A 25,678-nucleotide genomic window follows, 5' to 3' on the forward strand; every position below is an offset into this window, starting at 1 on the left:
TTGGGGAACTGGTGCAAAGAATCGCATTAGTACGAAAAGACGTCCCAGGTGATCATAATAGCAATGGAATTTATTTTGGCTAAATGTGAAAATCTTCAAAAGAATTTCAAAGTCAATACTTTTATTCTTAACCAAATATTCAAGATTTTTGGTGCACATCTTGTTCATAAATGGGTAGAGACTGCAAATCTCTACCCAAACAAAAATAAAAAATAAGTAAAAAAGGCAAATCTCTAAACCAGAAAAGTGTTTTCAACAGTTCAAAGCCTACATAATTTTTTTTTCAGGCGATCGATATGGTGTCATAAAATCGTACGCATGAAAACACGAATTATTCTAACCAAACTTAGTCAAAGTTCATAGGCTGATTCCGGACGCATCTAATATCATCTGAATAAAAATCCATGAGGAATCTTCTATTAAACCAATAATACTTTTCAGATTAAAAATTAGATTTTACTTACCATCAGCCTATCACTACATAGATAAAAAGTTAAAGGATTCGAAATCAAGATCATGGAGCAATTCGTGATATTGTTTTAATAAATCAAAGCTGAAAAAACTCAAGACTTAAGCTGAAGAAAAGGTTGGATAATTACCTGAATGATGTGAAACGTTTTGGTTTGTTCTTTGCTCGAGAAAGCTAGGGATGGTTGGGTTTTAATTTGAGTACTTCCTGAATAGGTCTTGTCAATTTGCTTCAACAGTCGAAGGCTACAGTTTTGGCGGTTAAAATGTGTGATACCCCGGAATTTTTGCCTTCAAAAAATAAATAAATATCACCTATTTCTTTGGTTGTTATCCCCAAAATACTCTGTTTTGACTAGATGATGCTTTGATTGTACGATATCGTAGTTATCCACATAATAGTGTTTTGACTAGATGATGCTTTAATTGTACGGTAGTGGTGGAGATTAAATAGGACTGGTTATGCAAGTAGAAGGGAAATTGTAGCTGTTATATTACAAGTCATGGAGATTAAATAGGAGAAAATTTTGGGACTAACATAAAACTAAATTCTCAGAACATTTAAGTCTTATCACTAATGTCAAAAAAAAAAAGTCTTATCACTTTTCACCTTTCATGTCAGAAAGGAAAAAATAAATCAATACCAAGAGAGAGAGTCAACTGGAAGGATAAAGTTCCAGGTGAGGATAAAGATTTGGCAAAAAGAACACAAGAATTCTGACTCCTTCGGACAATGGACATGTAAGGCTGTAAACTTTTCTCCTAAATTTCCGTGTGTTTTGTTTACTACCCAAAGATTTTCATGCTTAGGAGCCCAAAAACATTTCTGGAATTAGACTAAAACTTTGGTCAATTTTGATAGGTTTAGCTGCTGAAATTATATAATTCGTAAGCTGTCGAGTTCTCACCTTACTGAATATTACTATTGGTACTGATGAACTCATTAAAATTTAACGTTACTACAATTACTATCAGTACGTAAGTGGAACAAGGATAATATTGGAAACTATGAAGGTGTGAAGATGAATTGTTCATGCCTCTACCCATGTTGCCATTTATGCAACTATTACTATTATTTATGGTTTTCCTGTTCCACCATTGGACTCCTGAAACTTTTTCATACAATGCATTTTCATACAATGCACGTAACCGTTAGGTAAGTGACGATGATGGCTCCACCATCATTGTTAGAGTTGGAGTTTTGCTCATCGGAGAAGTCCAGTTCTTCTTCATCCTCACCAGCTTCAGCGGAGATAGCTTGGTAGTACTCAGGCAGCTCATCCGTATTGGTGTTGGAGTCGCTCCCACCGCCCGCGTTATCCGTGAATTTTCAAATCAATAGGAACAAGTGGTTGGAGCATTAGAAATCTTATGAAGAAAATGTAAATTTCCTATATATATATATATATATAAAGACGAGTTTGTGTTCCGACAACCATTGAGAAGAAAAAAATGGAGATGGTGAGTTTGGAGCTACTGGAAACAGGTAAGTACGTAAATGCTCCAATGGTAAGTACGTAAAAATTGTGTCCTCAGAGCAGCCAATGGAGGGGTAGTCGGGAAACAGGGAATCTAGGGAGGCTGCAGCAGCTACTGGAAGCGGCGGCAAATGGCGGCTACCGCAGTGGCTCAATATTACCTATCATTCCGTTCAATTCCGGAGGACGGTAGTACGCCCAATTTTAGGCCCCCACCTGTTTGTAGAAAAGCCAGCTTGGTTATCTTTTTATTGTACTTTGAGATCAAATGATTCAGAAAATCCAAAAACACAAGGTTTTAGCCAAATATCTGCCAATGAAATATCCTTCAAGTACTCACATATCAAATCGCAAGAACCATCATCTCAACAACCGCTTTGATCTAACTGATCCTCAATTCCATTGTCAAAATAAAGAAAACCACCACAAAATTTAATAATGATGAATCATAACACAATTCTGATCTAAACATACACATAAATAACATTCCCTTTTAACATATTTTTTCATATAACTACTTGAAAACCTCAAACCACACCAGCATTAACTCATCTTTATATTTTCACATTTCCAACCATCACAAAATTTAATATCCATGACACATTATTTCACTCCAATTGATCAATTGAGTGGCCTATCAATGCTATATCTTTACCGATGATACTCTAGGAACTCTTCTGCTTTTTTTCTTTTTTAATAATTTTCCGAAAATTTTTTGAATATTTTCAAACACCATGATAAACTATCTTATGGATTTCAGGATAATAAAGTCCAAGTTACGATATACAATGATGATAATTTACTTTTAAATGCCCAGCTTCAGTTGAATTCAACCTACTACATAGCAAGTGCAACTATCCAACCATTAACCACTAGGATGTTCCAAACCACATCAACACCATTTCAAATAATTCTCGCAAGACATACATATATTCACCAAGTAGAATCAATACATCAATTATTAGTTCAGAATTTCAAACACTTCAACTGTTTTTGGAGCTCCTGTTATATGACAGCAAAATAATCGAACAATTGGTATTTATCTATACTCATTTTAGCTCAATTCAATTCTTTAACCGCTACAATTTTATCTGACATTAGATTTTTTATTCCTACAGCTATTCTCTGTATGGTGATACACGTATTCGCACCACGTAATATACCAATTGGATTGCCGGAAGTATGGATACAAGAAATTATCATCATCAGTGATACCCAACCATGCCCCTGTTGCCACAACAGTAGATATAGGTATTTTGAGAATACACCTTAATAGTCAATGGTTAACGGTGGCTATTATGGGTAATTTTGCTAAAATAGGCAATAATGAAATCACTGTTTTAGTAAATGATGTTGAGAGTATGAAATCAAAACACCAAAGAACCATACTAAAAATACTTTTTAATGGTTCCACAACATAAATAACACATTCTTTGTTTTGCAGGATGCAGCCAATTATTTTCTCAATATCCGAAATTCACCTAGAACTTGATGCAATTCAGCTACAACAAATAGTTCTCTTGGTGAATATATACATGTGTGTGTGTGTGTGTGTCTTGTGAGAATTATTTGAAATGGAGTTGATGTGGTTTGGAACATCCCAGTGGTTAATGGTTGGATAGTTGCCTTTGCTATGTAGTAGGTTGAATTCAACTGAAGCTGGGCATTTAAAAGTAAAATATCATCATTGTATAGAGTGACCTGGACTCAGTTATCCTGAAATTCATCAGATAGTTTATCATGGTGTTTGAAAATATTAAAAAAAAATTCTGGAAAATTATTAAAAAAAGAAAAAGAGCTGTCACAGTATCATCGGCCAAGATATAGCATTGATAGGTCGAGTTGTTGTTTTGGGAGCAGCGTGGTAGACTTTTTCCAACGATTGCACGTTTTGCAAACCATCCGGTACAATGTTCATTCAATTGGTCAATTGGAGTAAAATAGTGTGTCATGGGTATTAAATTTTGTTATGGTTGGAAGTGTGAAACAAAGGTGTTCGATAGATATGGCAACGGATAGAAGGATGACTTGATGCTGGTGCGGTTTGAGGTTTTCAAGTATTTATATGAAGAAATATATCAAAAGGGAATGTTATATGTGTGTATGTTTGGATCAAAATTGTATTATGATACCTTATTATTATATGTTTCGTAAAGTTCATAGCACTAAAACGGTTGGTGCTTTGGTCAATAGATACCTAATGAGTAATTGTTAGTACAATTAAAATCACACCAACTTACCATATAAATGGACACAGTAAAAATTATTGTCCTCCTGTGTATTTGTACAAATTCCTTAATTAACTTTGTTTTTATTTTTAAATTTAACACTTAGACTACGCCATAACGAATGTCCGGTAAACAGACCCAAATAATTTAGACTTTTTTTTTTTTTATTGTGAGTAGTATCTTGTGTTTTACACAGCTGTTCTAAGATTGTAGTACTTGTGTAATAGGTATTCACAAGGAAAGTGAATCATTTTTTTAGGCAGGGAAAGTGAATCTTTAGCCGTGTGAATAATTGATTTGAGATATATTTTAACGAATTAATCTTTCCTATACTGACAGTGTATACATTGTCAGCGTTGGATGAATGACAATTATGTAAAATTTGAATTTGAAATTCAACTTTTGCACACATGTCATTTATCCAACACTGATAGTATATACACTATAAGTGTATATAAGATCTATTCTATTTTAAAAGGAGTTTATCTAAGAGGTGTCCAATAAGATGTATTTCAGGTGTTCGATTTTAAGAAAAGTAAGATTAATTAGGAAAAGTATATAAATTCAAGGGAACAAATTAGGGCAAGTGTATAAATGCAATAGAATGTTATAATTGTTGATATATGTATATACATGATAATCGGTGGGGTGGAATATAAATATGTTAATGAATGACCGATAAGACAACTCGTTTAAAAAGATTCAACAAATTGTGTTTGCTTCTGCCATTGAATCTATTTACTCCAAGGCGAAAACTTGAATAAATCTGGTCTACTAGAGCTAGTGGCCCAAAATTTATCACATTTTCATTGCACATTTAATGCTTGACTTGGTGAGATGATGTGACAAATTTGGATCCACTTTTTGTGTCGAGGTAGGGCTTGTAGACCAGGATTACCTGAGTGTTTGCCTTACTCCAGAATTCCATATTCTAAAATTTGGACGTGTGTTATCCAATAAATGAACCTAAGTTCAATTGCTATTACTTACCAATCAAATCTACTATTCACCCCTTCATCAAAAATATAGTTTTTCTTTTATTGCAAAAGCCTTCAAAACAGGATTATATGCGTGTACACTTGAGCAATTACATGATTGTGTCTTAGAAGGAATGGGTACGTGCAAGGAAAGTGAGTGTACTGTTTAATGGCTTGACATTGACATGGTAAGGATCCCGTTGTCTAAATCAATGAAACTTACATTCTCCAGAATTTCATTCTCTATTGTCAGTATATGCAATTAGTTCCGAGTAGTATTACCTATCGCGCAAAAGCACGCAATCGGATTATTCTCAAGTGTAGCATTCTTTGGTGCTCAAATTCTTTGACAAGTTTTGATTGTCAACATTGTAATATAACATTTTTTAAAAAAATTTTCTTTTGCCAATTTGTTTTTTAAAATTATTTGCATTGAAGTCATCGATATAATTTTTTCAAACTTTCTATTGAACTATTTGAATAATTTATAGGTCAAAGTCTAACATATTATAATACTGATACTATCATTTTTAACCAAAATTAATTACACTCCTGATATCATGACATTTAAGTTATAAAAATAATTTTTTTTATACACAACTACAAATATGACTATTCCAAAGAAAATCTATGAATGTCATACAATACATACACACACACACATATATATATATATGTGTGTGTGTGTGTATGTGTGTGTATATATAGATATATGAGATAGCAACAAATATTTCTTTAATAAGTGCCTACCTAAATCAAACATGGTTACTACATGAATAGATATAATCACAATTATTACACCTCCTGCATTTGGATCAAGGTTTTAATATCTAGATCATTCAGTGAATTGGAAATCTTATTAGGTTAATGGTCACTGGTTCAACCTTTAGGCCAACTATAATCAAACCGTTTTTGACCCTTAACATCATAAATATGTCATAATTAATTAATATATTATTTTCATTATTATTTAGATCATTAAAAACTAAAAAGAAGTAACTTTGATAAAACATGAAATTAAAATAATATTAAAAATAAAAGCCTATGAATTTATGAAATAGTAGAATTGCATAATGGTTTTTAGTTAGAAATATAAATTTAGTAATAAATTTTGAAGTTTTAAACAATTTAGAGCTAAACTATATTTTTTAAAAAGTGAAATGATACAAAAATAGATTTTGCATGAATTAGGGATTACTTTGCAATCTAAAATGAAATATAAGGATTAATTAAAAAATATTGGACGAGTAGTCAGCACTTGCACTGTGTGTATCAGATGAGTAGGGCCAGCCTTTTCGAATTGAAACCAAGAATCGAACAGTTGAGTGGAAACTGTTCTGTTTCATTGATTCACTGGTTCAACCAAATGATTCAACTGCTTTGTTTGGATCCACTAGTTTTTTAAATATTATAAAAATTTTTAAAAAGTATTCTAAAAGATACTCTAAAAAGTAATTTAAATTTTTTTAATATTCAAAAAATATCTCAAAAATATATTTTAAAAAACTCTACTACTCTTAAATATTCTAAAATATTTTCTAAAAATATCGCAAAATATACTCTAAAAAATTTGCTACAGTAAAATTTTTCAAAAATATCCCAAAAAACAACTAATCTAAATGGAGAAATGGTTTTTTTAACTCTATTCTAAGCATGGCAATGCGGGGAGATAGCCACGGGCACCCACCCCGCGGGGGCCTATTGGGGCGGGTGTTGGGACAGGAGCGAGAGGGAATTTTTTCCCCTTGTTTCGAAAAGGGGCAGAGGATGGGGGTACACCCACTTAAAAAAATAAATATATAAATAAATATATATATGTATATAATTATACATATAATATTTAATTTAATTAGTTATAAACTTATGATAATAATATTATTAGTTATATGTATTATATAATGTATATTAGTATATGTAATATAATTGATATTATCAATTATACTAATACTTATATATGACTACTAATAGAAATTATTAATTAGTTATACTAAATTTACTAATACATTTATACTAATCTCTAATTACACTTAATACAATAATATTTTTTTTCTCAAAAAAAAAAAACACAAGTACAATAATGAATTAGTGATTGTATTTGTGTCAAAAATGAAAACTTAACTACTTTAGTTGTATTTATTTTTATCATATTGGATTGTATTCAAATAACTTTTGTTTGATTATTTTTATAAGTTTCAATTGTGAAATTACAATGAATAACAATTTGGTAATGTGTTGATATTTTAATATTTGATTATTTGCTAAAATTTAACTATAATAAAATTATATAATAAATTTTTATTAACCCCGTGCGAGCACCCGCTAAGAAGCATGGTGGGGCACGGGCGGAGGCGTGGGAAGTGGGGGGCGGGGGAAGGGGCGGGAGCGGGGGGAATTTGTAGGTAGCAGGGCGAGGGGTGAGGGAGGGGTGCCCTGGCCCATTGTCGTCCTTACTTTATTCGGTTTCAACCTCTGTTTTAAAACTCGGACCAGACCGGCCGGTCGAACCGGGAATCGGTCAGGTAGCCGGTCCGAGTCATATTAAAAGACCGGAAATTTAAAATCCGATCAAAAATCGGGGTTTGACCGGAAAAAAACCGGTTTTTCCGGTTCAACAGTAATTTTTTTTAAAAAAATTCAAACTTTTTAATATTATGTTTTGACCCCCTAAATTGTTGGTTTTTTTCCGGTTCAACAGTAATTTTTTTTAAAAAAATTCAAACTTTTTAATATTATGTTTTGACCCCCTAAATTGTTAAAACTTATTGATATACCTCAAATATTTGATACTTTATAAATATTGTCCTAAAATTTGATGTTATTTTTCAATTAAATTCATAAATTTAATTCTAAACTTGTTAATATTTATTAAATAATATAAATTGCTACTTGATTGTTCTAATTTCTTTGTATTTTCTTGTTAAATATATTTGAAACATCAAATATATATGAATATACATTTATTAATATCAATATATTATTAGATATTATATATATAATATTTTAATTTTTAAATAATTTTTATTTATGACGTCATCCGGTTCGACCTCTATCGACCCCCGGTCGAACCCATTGACCCCTGAGCCCTGATCTCGGCCAAGTCACTATCCGGTCCGGTTCTGAAAACATAGGTTTCAACCTCAGCCCAGTCCAGAAAATTACCCGATCATTGGTTTAATCGATTTGACCAACCGAACGATCCAGGCTAAAACTTTCCTCAACAATTATTACGAAAAGAATCCCACTTCAAATAGCATGCCCAAAGCAGAAAACATGAAAAAGGCTACGTAGCTCCACCAGGCATACTTCGACCTCCTTTTCCAAGACCCGACGAGCTCCAGAAAAATGGAAATCGAACAACAATCAAGCTTTAACCCTGGCATTAGATTCCGGTTCTGTTTTCAAAAATCATAAATTGTTTGATGAAGATACAGAGGAGAATGCTGACCCTTATACTTTACTTGCTATTGTTTCCTCTGAAAGCATGATTCTTGTGGTAAGTATTGTTGAATGTGGCGTTTGTCCCACATCGGACAAAGCCAGAGGAAGACGGCTCATTAGGGCCTATAAATATATGGCCTTGGTGGTGAAGACATTTGCACCACTCAAGAGAGTTATATGGGCTATTAGTTTCTTGAGTCATCTAGCCCATTCAGTTAAATATTTTAGGCTCTCTTGTTTTGAGTTTAGGAATATTTTCTAAACTCTTTTGTAAGTGCCTATTGGCCTAGGAACCACTTTCCTACGGCTTTTGTATTTCTTCTTCATATTAGAAATATTGCTCCTCCCTCGCCCGTGGACGTAGGTCAATTTGACCGAACCACGTAAATCTTCTGTGTCTTTTATTTGCTTTGTTATCCGTCTTTATATGGTCGGTTTTACCGCCTAATTATTATATGGCTGGTATCTACCACCTATCTATTATATGGTCGGTTATACCGCCTAATTTGTGCTAACTTGAGTTTGTCTATTTCCTGGCCCGGTCCTAACAAACTGGTATCAGAGTTGGTTGTTATATTTTGCAAAGACAGGTTCATCTGGTAGGCCCGTTCATCCAGTGGGGCCCGTTCATCCTGTGGGGCCCACTCATCCTGTGGGGTCCGTTCATCGGTGGGGCCCGCTCACCTTGTGGGGTCCGTTCATCCCTGTGGGGCCCGCTTATCTCGTGGGGTCCGCTCATCCTGTGGGGTCCGCTTACGAGACTTGCATATTTGTTTGGCCAGTTTTTGAGACAAACTTCAGGTTACAGATTTTGTGGCAACAATGACGATAACAAAGACGGTTGTAGAGAAATTCGACAGGAATGTCAACTTCGGCATGTGGCAGCTCAAGATGGAGGCCATTCTTGTTCAAGACAGAGTTGATTTGGCAATTCAAGGAATTGAGAAAAAGCCAGAAGATGTGACAGATGCAAATTTTGCTAAGATGGATAAGAAGGCAAGATTCAGTATTATCCTAAATCTCTCCGATGAGGTATTGCGTGAGGTAGCAACGGAGACTTCGGCCAAGGCTATGTGGGATAAATTGAAAGACTTGTATATGAAGAAGACAGTCGAGAATCGGCTATATTTGAAGCAGAGTTTATATATGCTTCGGATGTCTGAAGGTACATCTATACTCTCCCATCTTGATAAATTTGATTCCATTATTATGGATTTGGAGAATATAGATTCGAAAATTGATGATGAAGATCAGGCCCTATTACTTTTATGTTCCCTTCCCCAGTCCTTTAAGCATTTCCGTGATACTATGATATATGGAAAGGAAATAATTTCGTATCGAGAAATTAAATCTGCATTAAAATCTAAAGAGCAGATAGATAGGGATATTACTGGGGAAACTAGTGGGAGTCAAGCTGATGGCTTGTTTGTTCGGGGTAGATCTGAAAGGAGAAACACAGAAAATAGAAGTAGATCTAAGTCCAGACATAAAAATGTGGTGTGCAATTATTGTAAAAAGAAGGGTCATATTATCTCTGATTGCTTTAAATTGAAAAATAAAGAAAAGCAAAAGGAGAAAAGGAGTGAAACCACCGAGGCTAGTATTGTTGTTGATGAGAATGATGGAACTATTTTCTGTGCAACAGAAAATAATTTTAGGTCTAACAATGAGTGGATTTTAGATTCGGGTTGTTCATATCATATGTGTCCCAATAGGGACTGGTTTTCAACATATGAATCAACTGAAGGTGGAGTTGTCTTAATGGGTAACAACGCCGTTTGTAAAGTTGTTGGCAAAGGCACAATCCGGATTAAAATGTACGATGGTATTGTGAGGACGCTCACAAATGTTAGACATGTTCCAGATTTGAAGAAAAATCTCATCTCTTTAGGCACTCTTGAGTCCATCGGGTGCAAGTATTCAGGTGGAGATGGAGTTCTCAAAATCACTCGAGGAGCTCTTGTTGTTATGAAGGCACACAGATCTGGTACTTTGTATATTTTGCAGGGATCTACTGTGACAGGTGCTGCTGCTGTTTCAACATCATCTTTGTCAGATACAGACATCACCAAACTATGGCATATGCGTTTGGGGCACATGAGCGAAAAAAGCTTGGGCATACTGAGCAAAAGAGGACTTCTGTGTGGACAAAGTACCGGTCCATTGGAATTCTGTGAACATTGTATTTTTGGGAAGCAGAAAAGAGTCAGCTTCAGTTCACCAGCAATTCACAAGACAAAAGGTACTCTTGATTACATTCATTCAGATCTATGGGGTCCTTCTCGTGCTCCTTCTAAAGGTGGTGCCAGGTACATGTTGACTTTCATTGATGATTATTCAAGGAAAGTTTGGGTCTATTTTCTTAAGCATAAAAATGATGTTTTCCTAACTTTCAAGCAATGGAAAGTTTTGATTGAGAAACAAGCAGGAAAACATGTTAAGCGGTTGAGAACAGATAATGGCATGGAATTTTGTGGAGGTGAATTTAATGAATTTTGCAAAAATGAAGGAATTGTTCGGCATCACACCGTCAGGATGACGTCTCAACAAAATGGTGTGGCTGAACGTATGAACAGAACGCTTTTGGAGAGAGCAAGATGTATGATCTCCAATGCAGGGTTGACAAACGACTTTTGGGCAGAGGCGATCAATATGGCCTGTTATATTGTCAACCGTTCTCCTTCTGCATCTCTTGATTTCAAAACTCCTGAGGAAGTTTGGTCAGGTACTCCTGCTGATTACTCCAATTTAAAAGTTTTTGGGTGTCCAGCATACATGCACGTGAATGATGGAAAATTGGAGCTTAGGGCTAAAAAGTGCATTTTTCTTGGGTATGCTTCTGGGGTGAAAGGATACAGATTATGGTGTCCTGATCCCAAATCTCCAAAATTTGTAATCAGTAGAGATGTTACTTTTGATGAATTGTTTATGTTATCTTCCAAGAAGGAGTCGGTCCTTGTACTACTGATAGTACACAGAAACAGGTGGAGCTTGATATTGGCAGTTCTGGTCCTTCTCAATCCAAATCTTCTATTCAGCAAGTGCCAGTAGATGCACTTGAATCTACTATTGAAGATAGTTCAGAAGAAGAGGAGTATTCCATAGCCAGAGATAGACAAAGGAGAGATATTCGACCACCACAAAGATATGCAAATTTAGTTGCATATGCTTTATCTGTTGCAGAAGAAACTGATGCAGCTGGTGAGCCTTCCACCTATTCAGAAGCAGTTTCTTGTGATGATTCTGCAAAGTGGTTGATTGCGATGAATGAAGAAATTGAATCTCTTCATCAGAATGAAACTTGGGTTCTTGTAAAGTCGCCGTCAGCTAAGAAAATTGTTGGTTGCAAGTGGGTCTTCAAGAAAAAGGAAGGTATTCCAGGGGTTGAAGATACAAGGTATAAAGCACGATTAGTTGCAAAGGGCTATAGTCAGGTACAAGGTGTTGATTTTAATGATATATTCTCACCTGTTGTTAAACATAACTCTATTCGTGTTTTGCTTGCTTTAGTTGCCATGTATAATTTGGAGTTAGAACAACTCGACGTTAAGACAGCTTTCTTACATGGCGAACTTGAAGAACAAATTTATATGAGACAACCCCAGGGTTTTGAAATTGAAGGTAAGGAAGACCATGTTTGCTTGTTGAAGAAATCCTTATATGGATTGAAGCAGTCTCCAAGACAATGGTATAAAAGGTTTGATTCCTTTATGTTGGGTCATGGTTATTTGAGGAGCATGTATGATAGCTGTGTTTACTTTCGGAAGTTAAATGATGGTTCTTTCATTTATTTGCTACTTTATGTTGATGACATACTCATTGCTGCCAAGAATTTGTCAGAAATTCACACCTTGAAACTGCAGTTAAATAGTGAATTTGAAATGAAAGATTTGGGAGCAGCTAAGAAAATTCTTGGCATGGATATCAAGCGAGATCGAGGAGTAGGGAAGTTATTTTTGACCCAAAAAAATTACCTTGAAAAAGTTTTGGAGCGTTTTGGCATGAAAGATGCTAAACCAGTATCTACTCCTCTTGCTAGCCATTTTCGGCTATCTGCTGCTCAATCACCAAAATCCGATGAAGAGGAAGATTATATGGCACGGGTTCCTTATTCCAGTGCAGTCGGCAGTATTATGTATGCAATGGTTTGTACTCGTCCAGATATTGCACAAGCAGTCAGTGTTGTTAGCAGATATATGTCTTGCCCTGGTAAAACACATTGGCAGGCTGTGAAGTGGATTCTCAGATACTTGCGAGGTACTTCAAATGCATGTTTGGAGTTTGGAAGAAATAATAATACTTTGGTTGGTTTTGTAGACTCAGACTACGCTGGAGATCTTGACAGGAGAAGATCACTTTCAGGCTATGTATTTTGCATTGGCGGTTGTGCTGTTAGTTGGAAAGCTACTCTACAACCTGTCGTAGCTTTGTCTACTACAGAAGCAGAATATATGGCTGTGACCGAGGCAATCAAAGAAGCCTTGTGGTTGATGAATTTATTTAGCGAGTTAAGTCTATATCAAGGTGTTATTGATATTCACTGTGATAGTCAAAGTGCCATACACTTGACTAAAGATCAGATGTATCATGAGAGGACGAAACATATTGATGTAAAATATCATTTCATTCGGGATATCATTGCTGAAGGAAAGGTCCTTATTCAGAAAATCAATACTAAGGACAATCCAGCCGATATGTTTACAAAACCTCTTCCACTTTACAAGTTCAAGCAGTGCTTGGATTTGGTTGGTGTTCATTGTTCGTGATTTCGGCCCATTGGGGCTTATGTAGCGAAGGTGGAGAAGATTTGTCGATGTTGGGACCACGCCAAGGTGGAGATTTGTTGAATGTGGCGTTTGTCCCACATCGGACAAAGCCAGAGGAAGACAGCTCATCAGGGCCTATAAATATATGGCCTTGGTGGTGAAGACATTTGCACCACTCAAGAGAGTTATATGGGCTATTAGTTTCTTGAGTCATCTAGCCCATTCAGTTAAATATTTTAGGCTCTCTTGTTTTGAGTTTAGGAATATTTTCTAAACTCTTTTGTAAGTGCCTATTGGCCTAGGAACCACTTTCCTACGGCTTTTGTATTTCTTCTTCATAGTAGAAATATTGCTCCTCCCTCGCCCATGGACGTAGGTCAATTTGACCGAACCACGTAAATCTTCTGTGTTTTTTATTTGCTTTGTTATCCGTCTTTATATGGTCGGTTTTACCGCCTAATTATTATATGACTGGTATCTACCGCCTATCTATTATATGGTCGGTTATACCGCCTAATTTGTGCTAACTTGAGTTTGTCTATTTCCTGGCCCGGTCCTAACAAGTATCATTATTGAGATGCAATAAGGTTAATTAGCGTGTGAAGGGTAGTTTGAATATCACAAAAACTAAGATTAAATTTAGTTTATACTTTTAATCAATCAAGACTGACAATACCTTTCATATATTACTATTTATTCCCAAGAATATAGAATATATTTATTCCCAATCAAGTCTACCGTCTAGTGTTTATCCATTCATTGAATCTTTGAGCTGATTTTTCTAGCGGGTGCATGTTTGATACTCATGCACAGTCACGAAAACGCAGTGGGGACATTGAGGGCTTGGAATAGTCTAAGCTGTCCTCGCAAATAGCAGAACCTCTCCATATTGGATTCTCATTGTTAACATGGTTCAAGTTTCTAATGGGTTCAAGTTTTTTACACACCCAGGGTAGACATTCTTTTTGTTTAAACGTCTTTAAATTCATGACATATGTGAAAAATATTTAGCTATCCTTAATGCCAGAACGATAGATTCAAATCAGGTGCCTTATAAATTGAGTATTATCCTATTTAAATTGATTCATGTAATTCTTAAGAATTTTGGTATAAACTCGTACAGTTTGGGTGTAAGTATAAGATTTATATTAAATGTAGTAACAATTCCGCGAAACGGCTGGAATTGAACAAAATTCAACTTGTGAGACCCGTAATACTTTATCTTCTAGTGATGGTATACATGGAAAATTCCTCCTTAGTCTTTACATACAATTAAATTAACTAGATCATGAAGATGGACTTATGTGGACCATTGTAACCCTTCATTTTGTGGCTATTTATTTGATGGAAAATCTAATTTGCAAGTCCTAATTTTATCACCTCTCTACTTTCAAAGACGTAGAATATTAAAATGCTGTTCAAGAACGGAAATTAAGCAACTTGTACAGACCTGAACCAATTAATAACTCCAATGATCATCATACACCAATAACCGATGTCAATCAAATTTAAGCTATTGAATTTTGGTATTTGATAATGTCTTTGATGTTATTCATTTCCTTGGCGGTCAAATGAAGTTTAATCACTCTCTCCTACAAGCTAGGTGGGTTTCTACTTTTCCTTGTTAAAACTTAAAATATACTTCACAAAACAAAAAAGTACAAAACACCTTACTTATACTTTGTGTTATGACTAGCAGCTTAAAATATTGAAAATTATTGGAAGAATTGCTTTCATCAAGCAAACCTATTCGAGATTGACATGAATATTTCGGACAGCATGAAGAATTGTAAATACAACATAAAATAAGCAATCCCAATGTCTTTCAGGATGAACTATTTTTTCTTTATTTCTCACTGAATTCTGAATTGAGAATCCTGTGAAGAAGCTCCATGCTTCACTTCAGTTTGCATTTGTTTTGGCAAAGTCAAGGGATTTCTTTCCTTCATGAGAATGTCCAAAAAAATTGTTCATGTACTCTTGAAATATAACATCACGGTAAAGAGCTCCACCATCAAGCTTTGCAAGATGAGGCAGCGGACCTATCTTCTCTGTTGGTCTCGGAGCAGTGAAAACTGGAATGGAAACTCTTGATTGTTTGCTTGTGGTACGAACTCTATGTTCAGCACTGGTGTACCTCCCATTGCTTAGGATCTAGGAGTCAGAAAAAAAATGTTTTAGTTCCTAATGATGATAGCCAAACAAAAAGAAAAAAATTTTTTGTTCTAAAGGCGCCTAATAAAACAAAAAAAAAAATCTCAATCGGATATTCAACTCCTGTAAAAGTCATTTAGTTGGAAAACTTTGTACACCGGATCGAATATTTAGGCAAGCAAATTACTACCAATTGAGATTTTATGACATGCATAGCTATGTCTTAGCATTTCAGTGCTTCAAATTTTGAATACTAACTTAACATATCATTTTATTGAAATTCTAGATCATAACTACAATTCATTCTGATTTATCTAATTAACTGCAAATTAAGTGTGCAAACTCTAGACAAAGTGCCAAAATTAGTTAATTGACCAACAAAACTTTTTTTTAATGCAACGAGCAACCGAACTTTGGGCCTGTTTGACAAACAAGTTTTTGGCTAAGTTTGTCTGCTACAAGTTTTTTAACATTTTTAGCTATAGTAATCTTAAAAAATTTCTCAAAATTTTTAAACTATACACTTCAAAATATTCAAAAATTTACACACTTCAAAAATTTTTCCTACAATTTTTACAATAATTTATAGTAAAATTTTAGACAAACATAAAAAAAACTCATTTGTCAAACAAGATCTTTATTTGTTACAACATTAGGATTGACAATGGTCAACATTCAACATACTGTTGCGCCAACCCCTGTGCGGAAACATTCATAGGTTTGCAACAATAATTATTATTATCATTATTAGTAGTAGTAGTTTGATTCAAGGGGAGAATCAAAGTCGCATAAGGGAAAAGTGAAAAAGACTACCAACTAAACTAGATCTTGAAAATGTCCGTCACAATTTCTTTTAAAGTCAAAAATACCCATTTCGTTTTTTCCCCTTTTATTGGAGAAGAGGTTTTGGCAGGATTCAAACTTTTGCCAGAAGACTGACGGCTATGGATCAATTGTCAATGTAAATTATAATTTTGGATCTCACAAGTAATCTAAAACAGAAAATCCTTCCTTGGATTTTGGATCTCACAAGTGACTGAAATGTCAATGGCTAGCAAGTAGCCAACCGGACAAGGGGGACAGAGCTATAATGCTTGTGAACCCATAACGAATTATAAAGGTTGACTTGTTCAACTGAACTAATGAAGATGGTGATGGGACGTGAACTAACCTGTAATGAATCGCCAACATTAATAACTAGAGCACCAGGAATTGGTGGAATCTCTATCCATTCTTCTTTTTTGCCAACAAGTGCATCTTCTTCCAGCTTTACATATAAACCTCCAATACCATCTTGCAAAAGCACGGTTAAAGTGCCCATATCAGAGTGGCGCCCTACACCAATTGTTAGTTCTGGATTTGGGCATGTTGGATAGAAGTTCATGTTCACCAACTTCGTGCCAATGAGTGATTCAAGTTTTGAGTCATCAAGGGTCACCCCAAGATTTCCAATCAATATTCCCAACAGCATTTTTACCATGTTAGTGGATGATTTCAAGTAGTCAAGTGCCACTTCCCTGAGGAAATAATCCAAACACGGACATATTTGGTTATAGGAATATATTTTTTTTTGAAATTTTTTTTAGAAATTAAAATTAAATCGCTTCTAGTAAATCGAGAAACATGTAATATGCAGCGTTGGATGATTGATATGTACGAGAAGTATAAAATCAATCCAAGGTGGATCCATGATTGAGGACTTCACCAGTAAGAATATCTCAAGTCCGATTTTCTTCCTGAATCAAATAATCTTTTCTAACTAAGATCTAGCCACTTTGTGACATATTAGCTACTCTATTGAGGTAATCAAGAAAACTTACTTGCACTCTTTAGGCCAATGTTTTCGTGCATCACTGTCATTGGTATATACCATGCTAAGATAATCTTTCCACTCCAGAGCCTTTTCTTGCTCGGGTGCAAAGCTTGTACCGTACTTCACAAACGGACTAGGACTAACTCCCTTCAGATAAACAGCTTTTGCATCTGCAGGTTGCTTGAAAAACCGGTGTGCAGCATCTTTGAGGGACTCCAACAAGTCCAAAGACATGCCATGGTTAATTACCTGAAAGAATCCTAGTGTTTCAGCAGCTCTAATAATGGCCTCCACCACTTGATCATGGTCGGGACCATCAAGCTTTGATAAATCAATTGGGATTGATGAGAAGTGATCTCTCGAGTTTTCAACGAGTTTCCCTATTCGCTCATATGGTGGTTGGATGTATCGTTCTGGTACTTTTGCAATTCCTGAATCCACCAGACCTTTGACACCATTTCCATCTTTCACAACAAAATCAAACAAAGTGTTGCCATCATCGAAACTTGATGCCATATTCTTATGAAGCCTGTTTGTCAATTGCTGAAGAACTCGTGCAAAGAAACTGATTAGTTTTATTGAAAGATGTCCCGGGTGGACTCCTTAAATAAGCAAAGATCCATATGATGGAGACCTTTGATACCAGTGAATCTATTTACTCAGATTTTCCTTTCATAAATCTGAGCATGTATCGAGTAAAGATTTTTCTTAGTGCATGCACCTAATTTGCATCTAATTGCTATGTGAATGCGTATATTCATATTTATTGTTCCATTACATTTAGACACTGTGCCAAATTAATGTCATTTGTGCAAAAAATGTACACTTGAAATCTCTATAACAAGCATTTGTCAGCAAAACCTAAAGTAATATATACACTTGATTATTTCCTTTAAGCTATGTTAAACCTAATTGATTTGGAAATTTCTTTAACAGGTGCCACTAGACACTCAATATTAAACCAAATTTGCTACCTGATTTACCATATTTAAATGTACAGGATCTTGTTTCCCAATTTAACTTCATTTGTTCAAAAAAAGGAATAACAAAAGTAACTATCGAAGCCCCTCTTAACAGGTGTCTACAGGTCAAAGGTGTAACCTGCCGGCACTGCGGCAAAACGGATACAATTCCGCAAGTATGCCATCTCGAGAAAAGTCCAAAATCTATAAAAAATTCTGCCGTCTCATGCAAAGTCTAAAATCGATCGAGCATGCTTCGTCATCTCAAGCATGTATGTGCTATAAATGACCGTATTAAGTAGTCTTCCCTCATCTATTACTCCTAAAAAGAATCAACAAATTGAAGTTCTGTTAGGATCAGTGCGGAACAAACAACAATTGAAATATCAAATACATAACAATTTAATGAGAAACAAATCACAAGCATGAAAGATAAATGACACACAATATTTAACGTAGTTCGGCTCCACCATTGAGCTTACGTCCATAGAGAGAAACCCGTTCTTTATTATGAGAGGAAAACCCTATACAAGAATACAACTTGAACCTAAATCCAACCCTTATATACCATCTCTTATATCCCAAGAACCCTCTCTCACCCCATGTATAAGGCTACATGATGTCCTCTTGTGTGCCCTTATGTGTCTCTTATGTAGTATGTCAACCCATCTATTTATAGGGAATATTATTTGGCCAAAACCCAAATAACAATAGGAAACCAATTCTAATTCCTAGATTTGTACAGAATAGGAAATAACTTCTAATCCTAAACTAAATAGAATATTTCTTGGCTACTATTTCAAGTAACTAAAACTTAGAAAATTAGTTACTTCCACACAAAACAAGAAATCTATCTAAAAAAAATTAAATCAATTTCTTAACAAATCTCCACTTTGGCGAAAATTTCTTTTAACAACCATTTGCCTTCAACTACCAAATAATATAGTACCAAACTACACACCCGAATCAACACAGTCCTGACACCAAATTGATTCAATCGGCAAATGAACATGTGTAGTTATCCCGAGTCCAACCTCCAGTTGACTTGTGAGAAGGTGGCTCAATTTATCATCTCCCTTTGCAGCATTTCTTCTCACCACCACTTGCAATCCGGGATCTCCTTCTATGAGCTCTAACCCTGACCATCGAGGCAACCAAGTGGTAAAATCGCCATATTTCTTCCTATCATCAGAACTGTCTCACCACGTGTGGTTTTCAAGACTCCACCTAAAACGAAAAACTCGTAACTGTCAGAGTCTTCTGGCGCATGAAAATTATATCTATTTGTTTCTTTAGGACACGTGCCACACCACCCAAAAAACATAATTAAAATCTAAAATCACTGGGATGAAGTATCAACCGTTGGAGGTGTGAGAAAATCTCCACTGATTCACGTCTAAAATCAATATTGGACTCCACCTTTTCCTTGACCCTTGAATCACCTGCCTAGATTCATCGTCAATATTTTCATGCTTTTCGACTTCCCATCCTTCACCATCAATACTTTTTGCCAAACCATTGAAACAAGAATACTACTTATTAAATTGTTCAATTAGTAACAACTACCAATCCACTTGATCCCAATAGTTAACTAGGATCCAACCACGAACTTTGTTCTATTACCCAATCTCGCAACCTGAAACTCTGATACCACTTGCTAGGATCCAAGCGCTGAATAAACAACTATTGAGATATCAAGTACACAACAATTTAATGAGCAACAAGTCACAAGTATGAAAAATAGATGACACACAATATTTAACGTGGTTCAACTCCACCATTGAGCCTACATCCAAAGAGAGAAACCCGATCTTTATTATGACAGGAAAACTATATACAAGAATACAATTTGAATCCAAGGCCAAAACTTGTATGCCATCTCTCATCTCCCAAGAACCCTCTCTCACCCCATGTAGAAGGTTACACGTCGCCTCTTATGTGCCCTTTGTGTCTCATTGTGTAGCATGTCAATTCATCTATTTATAGGGAACATTATTAGGCCAAAACCCAAATAACAATAGGAAATCAATTCTAATTCCTAGACTTGTACAGAATAAGAAATAACTTTTAATCCTAAACAAAATAGAATATTCCTTGACTACTATTTCAAGTAACTAAAATCAATTAGAAAACTAGTTACTTCCACACAAAATAAGAAATCTACCTAAAAGAAATTAAGCCAATTTCCTAACATGTAGCTGAAGCTTAGCTAGCATCTAGCTAGTTTGATTATAAATGTCCACAACTTGTTGGAATAACAGTTGTCGTAGATTTTTGACTCTGTATAAGGAAATATTTGACAAGAATGCTCGGAAGGAACTTAAGTTTGCACCTATTTCATACCAAAATCAATTAAAAAAAAACTAGATTTTTTTTCTACTCTGGGCTCTAAGAATTGAATTAAGGGCATTAGAAAGGTACAGTGTAAGATGAAAATCTATTCTTACAACATGACCAATTAATGGTAATTAACTCTAGTATCTTGATTGATATTATGGATTCCGTATTCATTATGGTGAGTCAATATTTAATTGATCTTATTCAGCTAAATCCAACGAGCATTCTGAAATTATAAAAATTAAGGAAGCGATTTTTGTAAATAGGTGTTTAGTGGGCAGTCATTAATGCACTTAATTTATATCCAAGTTAATATTAAATGTGAAAATTCAAGTTAATTACATTACACTTGAATTTAAATAATTTACCAATTTAATTTCACATGTACAAATACATTTGATAATAAAAAATAGAATATCTAAATTAATGAAGCGACACTAAATTTTCTAAACAAAACTTGATCTAAAAAATAAGTGATAACCTATTCTCTTATCACTTAATGTGATATTAATGTGATACACACTCAAATATATCATATTTAGTACTTAATAGTTAAGTAATTCAACAGATTTAGACTTTAGATTTAAGATTTCTATTTTTAAACTTTAATTTTATCAAATGCACCCTAATTAAGATCCCTCTTAATCAGTGACTTTAAATAATTTACCAATTTAACTTCACGTTATAAAAATACTGACTGAGGCCCTTCTTAATCACTGATGGCTGAACAAAGACTCACCAGTTTCCATGTTTTACATTGCCCCCATGCTAGGGCCGTGAAAGTTGCTTTAAAAACTTGCAATGCCAGTTATTTTATTTAGGGAAAATCGTTCAAAATATCCCATATATTTTGCTAATTAATTTTTTCATTCTTTACTTTTAAATATTAATTTTACATCCTTACAAATTCAAATTAGCAAAATTTAATCCCAATCTAAGTTTTCGATCACTTTTTATTCTAAAATCACTATGCTATCCAATACAACCATTTTTTATTTACAAAAAGGTCAAATTTCATTTTTTTAATAGTAAAAATGAATATAGATTGAGTCAGATGTCACTTTTTTGGGGAAAAAATAAATATAGTTCGAGTTAGATCTTACCTATTTAAGAACAAAATGAATAAAAATCAAATCATTTGTTTAACTATAATAAAATTTAACCTTTTGCCACCAAAACAATGGATCATATGTGAGTCACGTAATTGATTCAGAGTAAAATGTAGTCAAAAACCTAGATTGGGATTAAGTTTTGCTAACTTGAATTTATAAGGAATTTAAAGTTAAAATTTTAAAAATAAAGGATGAAAAAATTCATGTGGCCAAATGTGAATGACGGTTTGAATAATTTTTCCTTCTTGCTTAACATATTGTTTACTTGCAAAAAATACATTATTTTACTATTTTGTTCGTATTTGTGTCGCAAAGTAAGACTTTGGTATTGATCCATGATTAAAAAGTTAAATGTGACGTATGCCCATTTGACCATAGTGGCAGATAATTTGGGGCACGCACGATTATACATCCGATAGGCATCTAAAGTCAGGAATATTAATTGAATTATTGAAAGGTCAAAGTAGCAACATAAAATGGATGGAGACTTTTCTTTTTTTTTTTTTTTTCCGGTGATTAGTTTAGGTGAGAAGAGAAAACAGAATGACAAATTGCATGGGCCAGCCATAATGGTGCACTTCGTTTGTCAACTTTCTTCACTACTTCCAAGGGGCCTTCTCTTTTGATGTTTCTTATCTTTGTCCTTAAATAAAGAAATTAATTTATGAAATCACCGTTTTGGCTGATCAAGTCCAGTCCAATATTTCTTTCTCTGCATTTTCAATTCAAAATATCTTGTTGAAATTTCTGGTACTTGGACCAATCGGTGACAAAATATTAGTCATGTCTTCTTTTTTTTTTTTTTAATGTGCATAATGCGGCTAGCCAATCATACTTTGATCTTTGTGGTAGAAATGATGGAGAGCGAGTTCAATTCCAACCGCATGAAGAAAAGGATTTTTGTCTACCTAAGTATACTACAAATTCCACAACGATGTTGGTGTTAGTTATGCATTAATGATTGTCACAATATATGTGGGGTTGCACCTTATACTGGAATTATTTTTAAAAATATAGTATAAAAAAGTAATGGGGTTGGGTAGTCCATTGAATAGGGCTACCCTTTCTTCCTTTCCATTCAACATGTAAATGTTTTACGTTATTGTTCCATCGCAGTGGGAAGAAGATGACATGAAAAATGTCTGTTTCTGATGCACAATTTGTAATAGAAAATGGGTCATTTGGACATAAAAGACTTCATTCTCTCCAAGACCTAGTCTTTTTGTTGATTATTACTAGAAGGTCATTTTGTCAAACGCATGTAGCGGACAATCTAGACAGATGTGGAATCAAAAGAGGAACGTGGCAATAGTTGCTTTTTTTTTTTTTTTTTTACTTCTTTGGTAAATGAAAAATCATCTATTTTTGTCCTTCACATGTACAAGTTGAAGCCAAGTGGCGACTGGTCTAAATTCACAAATAGCTAGTTACGAACCTGTATAAGGCATGAAAAAAATTTTCAACTAAAAAAAATATGCATAAGTACATGTATTTAAATTATTTTTCACCAATTTATAAACCACTACTAGGTTCATGATTCAAATCTTGGTCTTGACCGTTAGAGTTGGGAAGGCTGGCAGGACAAAGTGCTATGAAATGAACCATTTCTGTGGAATTATGAATTACAGCTGCGTATTTATTGCACAAGCCTAAATATGGCCAGGCACGTAAAGAGAGAAACAGTCTTATGAACATGAGCAATCAATTGGTAACACTATAAAACACTATTGTAAGCAAAAGAATTATCAAAAGCATGAAGGATTGGATTTGGGTCTGCACAAAAACTAGTTTGTAATTCCACAGTGATATTAGTGTTAGCATTATTAATGCTTGTCACAAATGTTCATATGTGGGATCATTCTAAACAAAACAAACAAATAACTATAGGTTAGGCAGTCGATAGCAAACGTTTTAGGATATATTATACTTACCCTCTTTATGATTTATTGTTTTTTTCATAATTTTCCTATGATTTTAAAAGATATACATAATCCTTCAAAGGTAGAGTTTGTATGATGAATTATTCCTCACTTTCCATTAAAAATTGAAAGTATTTTCCGTCATTGTTCGAATGCTATCAAAAATGTTTTTAAACCCAAATCGGGAAATGAATCGAAAGAGCTTTTAGTTCGTGGTTCGATCAGTTCGACTAGTTCAATTTCGACTTAAAGGCTTAATAATTTTTATTTATTTTAACGTTAAATAATGTGAGTAAAGCTAAAATATTTATTCTAAACAATAAAAAGTTAGTAAATTTGGTTGAACCACCCAACTTTTATTGATTTTTATTGGTTTGATCGATTCAATTAAACTTTTAAATCAACTATTAAACCGAACTGAAAACATGGCCTCAGCTAGTCAAACCAACCGGTCCAGTTTGGTCTTCAAAACACTAATAAGAAGAAGACGAAAAAATGGTGGTGCCCCCAAAGGTCTTCTTAAATTTTGATTTTACCTATTTCTTTCTTTTCCCCGTTTATCACTTTAAATTTGGTGAAAATGAAAACTATAGAAGCAGTTATGGACCGAGTGATTTTGTTATAGACCCAATAACTGAATCTATATAACCCATACACTGGTCCATTGTTGGTTGTCCACACACCTGTACGAGTAGCCTTGGGCCTGTGGCAGCCCATCATCCTTTTTCGTCCTACACTTTAACTCTGCTTTGCTTCATAGGCAGCGAGTTTAAGAACTACTAAGTCCAGGAGCCACTACAGGGCCCTTTGCAGTCAGAAATCTGCCCAAAACTGATTCAAAAATGTCCGGGCATTCATTAAATTCATGGGTCTATTTGTTAGGCCGAATGGCTAAGAAACCTACTTTTGGGTATCAAGTTGTGGCCAAAATCGATGCCAGCCATTTCTTTGTATTGTGATAGTGAAGCCATTATTTCTAGAGCTGGCTAAATAGAATATATAACGGCAAATTTAGACATACAAGTCTAAGACATGAATATGTTAGACAACTATTGAATGATGACAATGTCACAGTGGTGTATGTTAGTTCATTCGACAACTTGGCAGATCCATTCACTAAAGCTCTCTCAAGAGATATAGTGAAAGCAACGTCGTTGGGAATGGGATTAAAACCCTTTGTCTAGAACCACTAGTAATGGTTTCTTTTGTAAATGATCATGAATTTAAGATGGAGCACAGGCCAATAAAAGTGCTAAATCATTTCGTGAACTATTCTACAAAAGGGATATAATCTTGTGTGTGCTATTTGTATTTTAACTTTAAAGTCATGGTTTAAGCTATGTAGCCACCTTGACTTGTTAGAACAAGTGAAATATTTGCACTGAGAAAAGGGTTTAAGTTCACAAACACCTTTCTCTATGCAAGATAATGTCAGTGCTGATTTAATTTCATTACAAACTAAGTGGGGGATTGTTGGTAATAGTTTGTAATGAAAAAGTTGAAGTTCATTGTTCCACATTGAAAGAGGATAGAGTGCTCATTGTTTAAATATTTCTTTGTCTTCTTTCCTTAACAAATTTGTTTCAAATATTAGTTTGGAGGAAAAGTTTGGTGGAAAAGTTATTTCAATTTATATTTCATTCACTTGAATATAAATTGAAAGATATATAAAACGTCTTGACAAGGGCACTTGGGGCTTTCTGATTAGGGAGGGGTGCTAATTGATTGTCTGAAATATTTATTTTAGGTAATTATTTAGAGGTAGTTAATGGCAATTACATTAAACAGATACATCTGTTAAATGGTTAACTATCTAGACAACTCTTCATTAAGAGTTGCATCTTTAATGGTGTCTTGAATAGGTGCTTCAATTCTTTAAAATTGTAGAACTTTGACAGAATTAAACAACTTTTATTGATAGTTCTTAAACTTTGTTGTATCCTAGAGGTAATTTGTCTAATATAGAAGCCAATAACACTTTAAGGAAAGTGTTTCTTTTTCACACCTCAAAGTCTCAACATCTGCT

At 34.4% G+C, this 25,678-nt stretch overlaps 1 protein-coding gene across 1 annotated transcript; it reads right to left on the bottom strand.

Annotated features, from left to right (window-relative positions):
* Nucleotides 1–15,123: 15,123 nt before the first annotated feature.
* Nucleotides 15,124–17,974, bottom strand: LOC113702790 (scopoletin 8-hydroxylase-like). Its single transcript, XM_072048035.1, has 3 exons — nucleotides 17,330–17,974; nucleotides 16,681–17,026; nucleotides 15,124–15,509 (listed from the first exon to the last, which is right to left on the bottom strand). The coding sequence occupies exons 1-3, from the start codon at nucleotides 17,836–17,838 to the stop codon at nucleotides 15,258–15,260; spliced, it is 1,107 nt and encodes a 368-aa protein (XP_071904136.1). The 5' UTR covers nucleotides 17,839–17,974; the 3' UTR covers nucleotides 15,124–15,257.
* Nucleotides 17,975–25,678: the final 7,704 nt, after the last annotated feature.

This window comes from Coffea arabica, chromosome 1c (assembly GCF_036785885.1).
Source record: "Coffea arabica cultivar ET-39 chromosome 1c, Coffea Arabica ET-39 HiFi, whole genome shotgun sequence".
Taxonomy (NCBI): domain Eukaryota; kingdom Viridiplantae; phylum Streptophyta; class Magnoliopsida; order Gentianales; family Rubiaceae; genus Coffea; species Coffea arabica.

What these genes read in the sequence shown, in the direction of transcription:
- LOC113702790 (XM_072048035.1), bottom strand. Translation starts at nt 17,838, where the DNA reads ATGGCATCAAGTTTCGATGATGGCAACACTTTGTTTGATTTTGTTGTG. An exon ending in CATTGGCCTAAAGAGTGCAA is followed by an intron (nt 17,027 to 17,329) that starts GTAAGTTTTCTT and finishes TTATTTCCTCAG; the next exon opens with GGAAGTGGCACTTGACTACT. An exon ending in ATGTTGGCGATTCATTACAG is followed by an intron (nt 15,510 to 16,680) that starts GTTAGTTCACGT and finishes TCTGACTCCTAG; the next exon opens with ATCCTAAGCAATGGGAGGTA.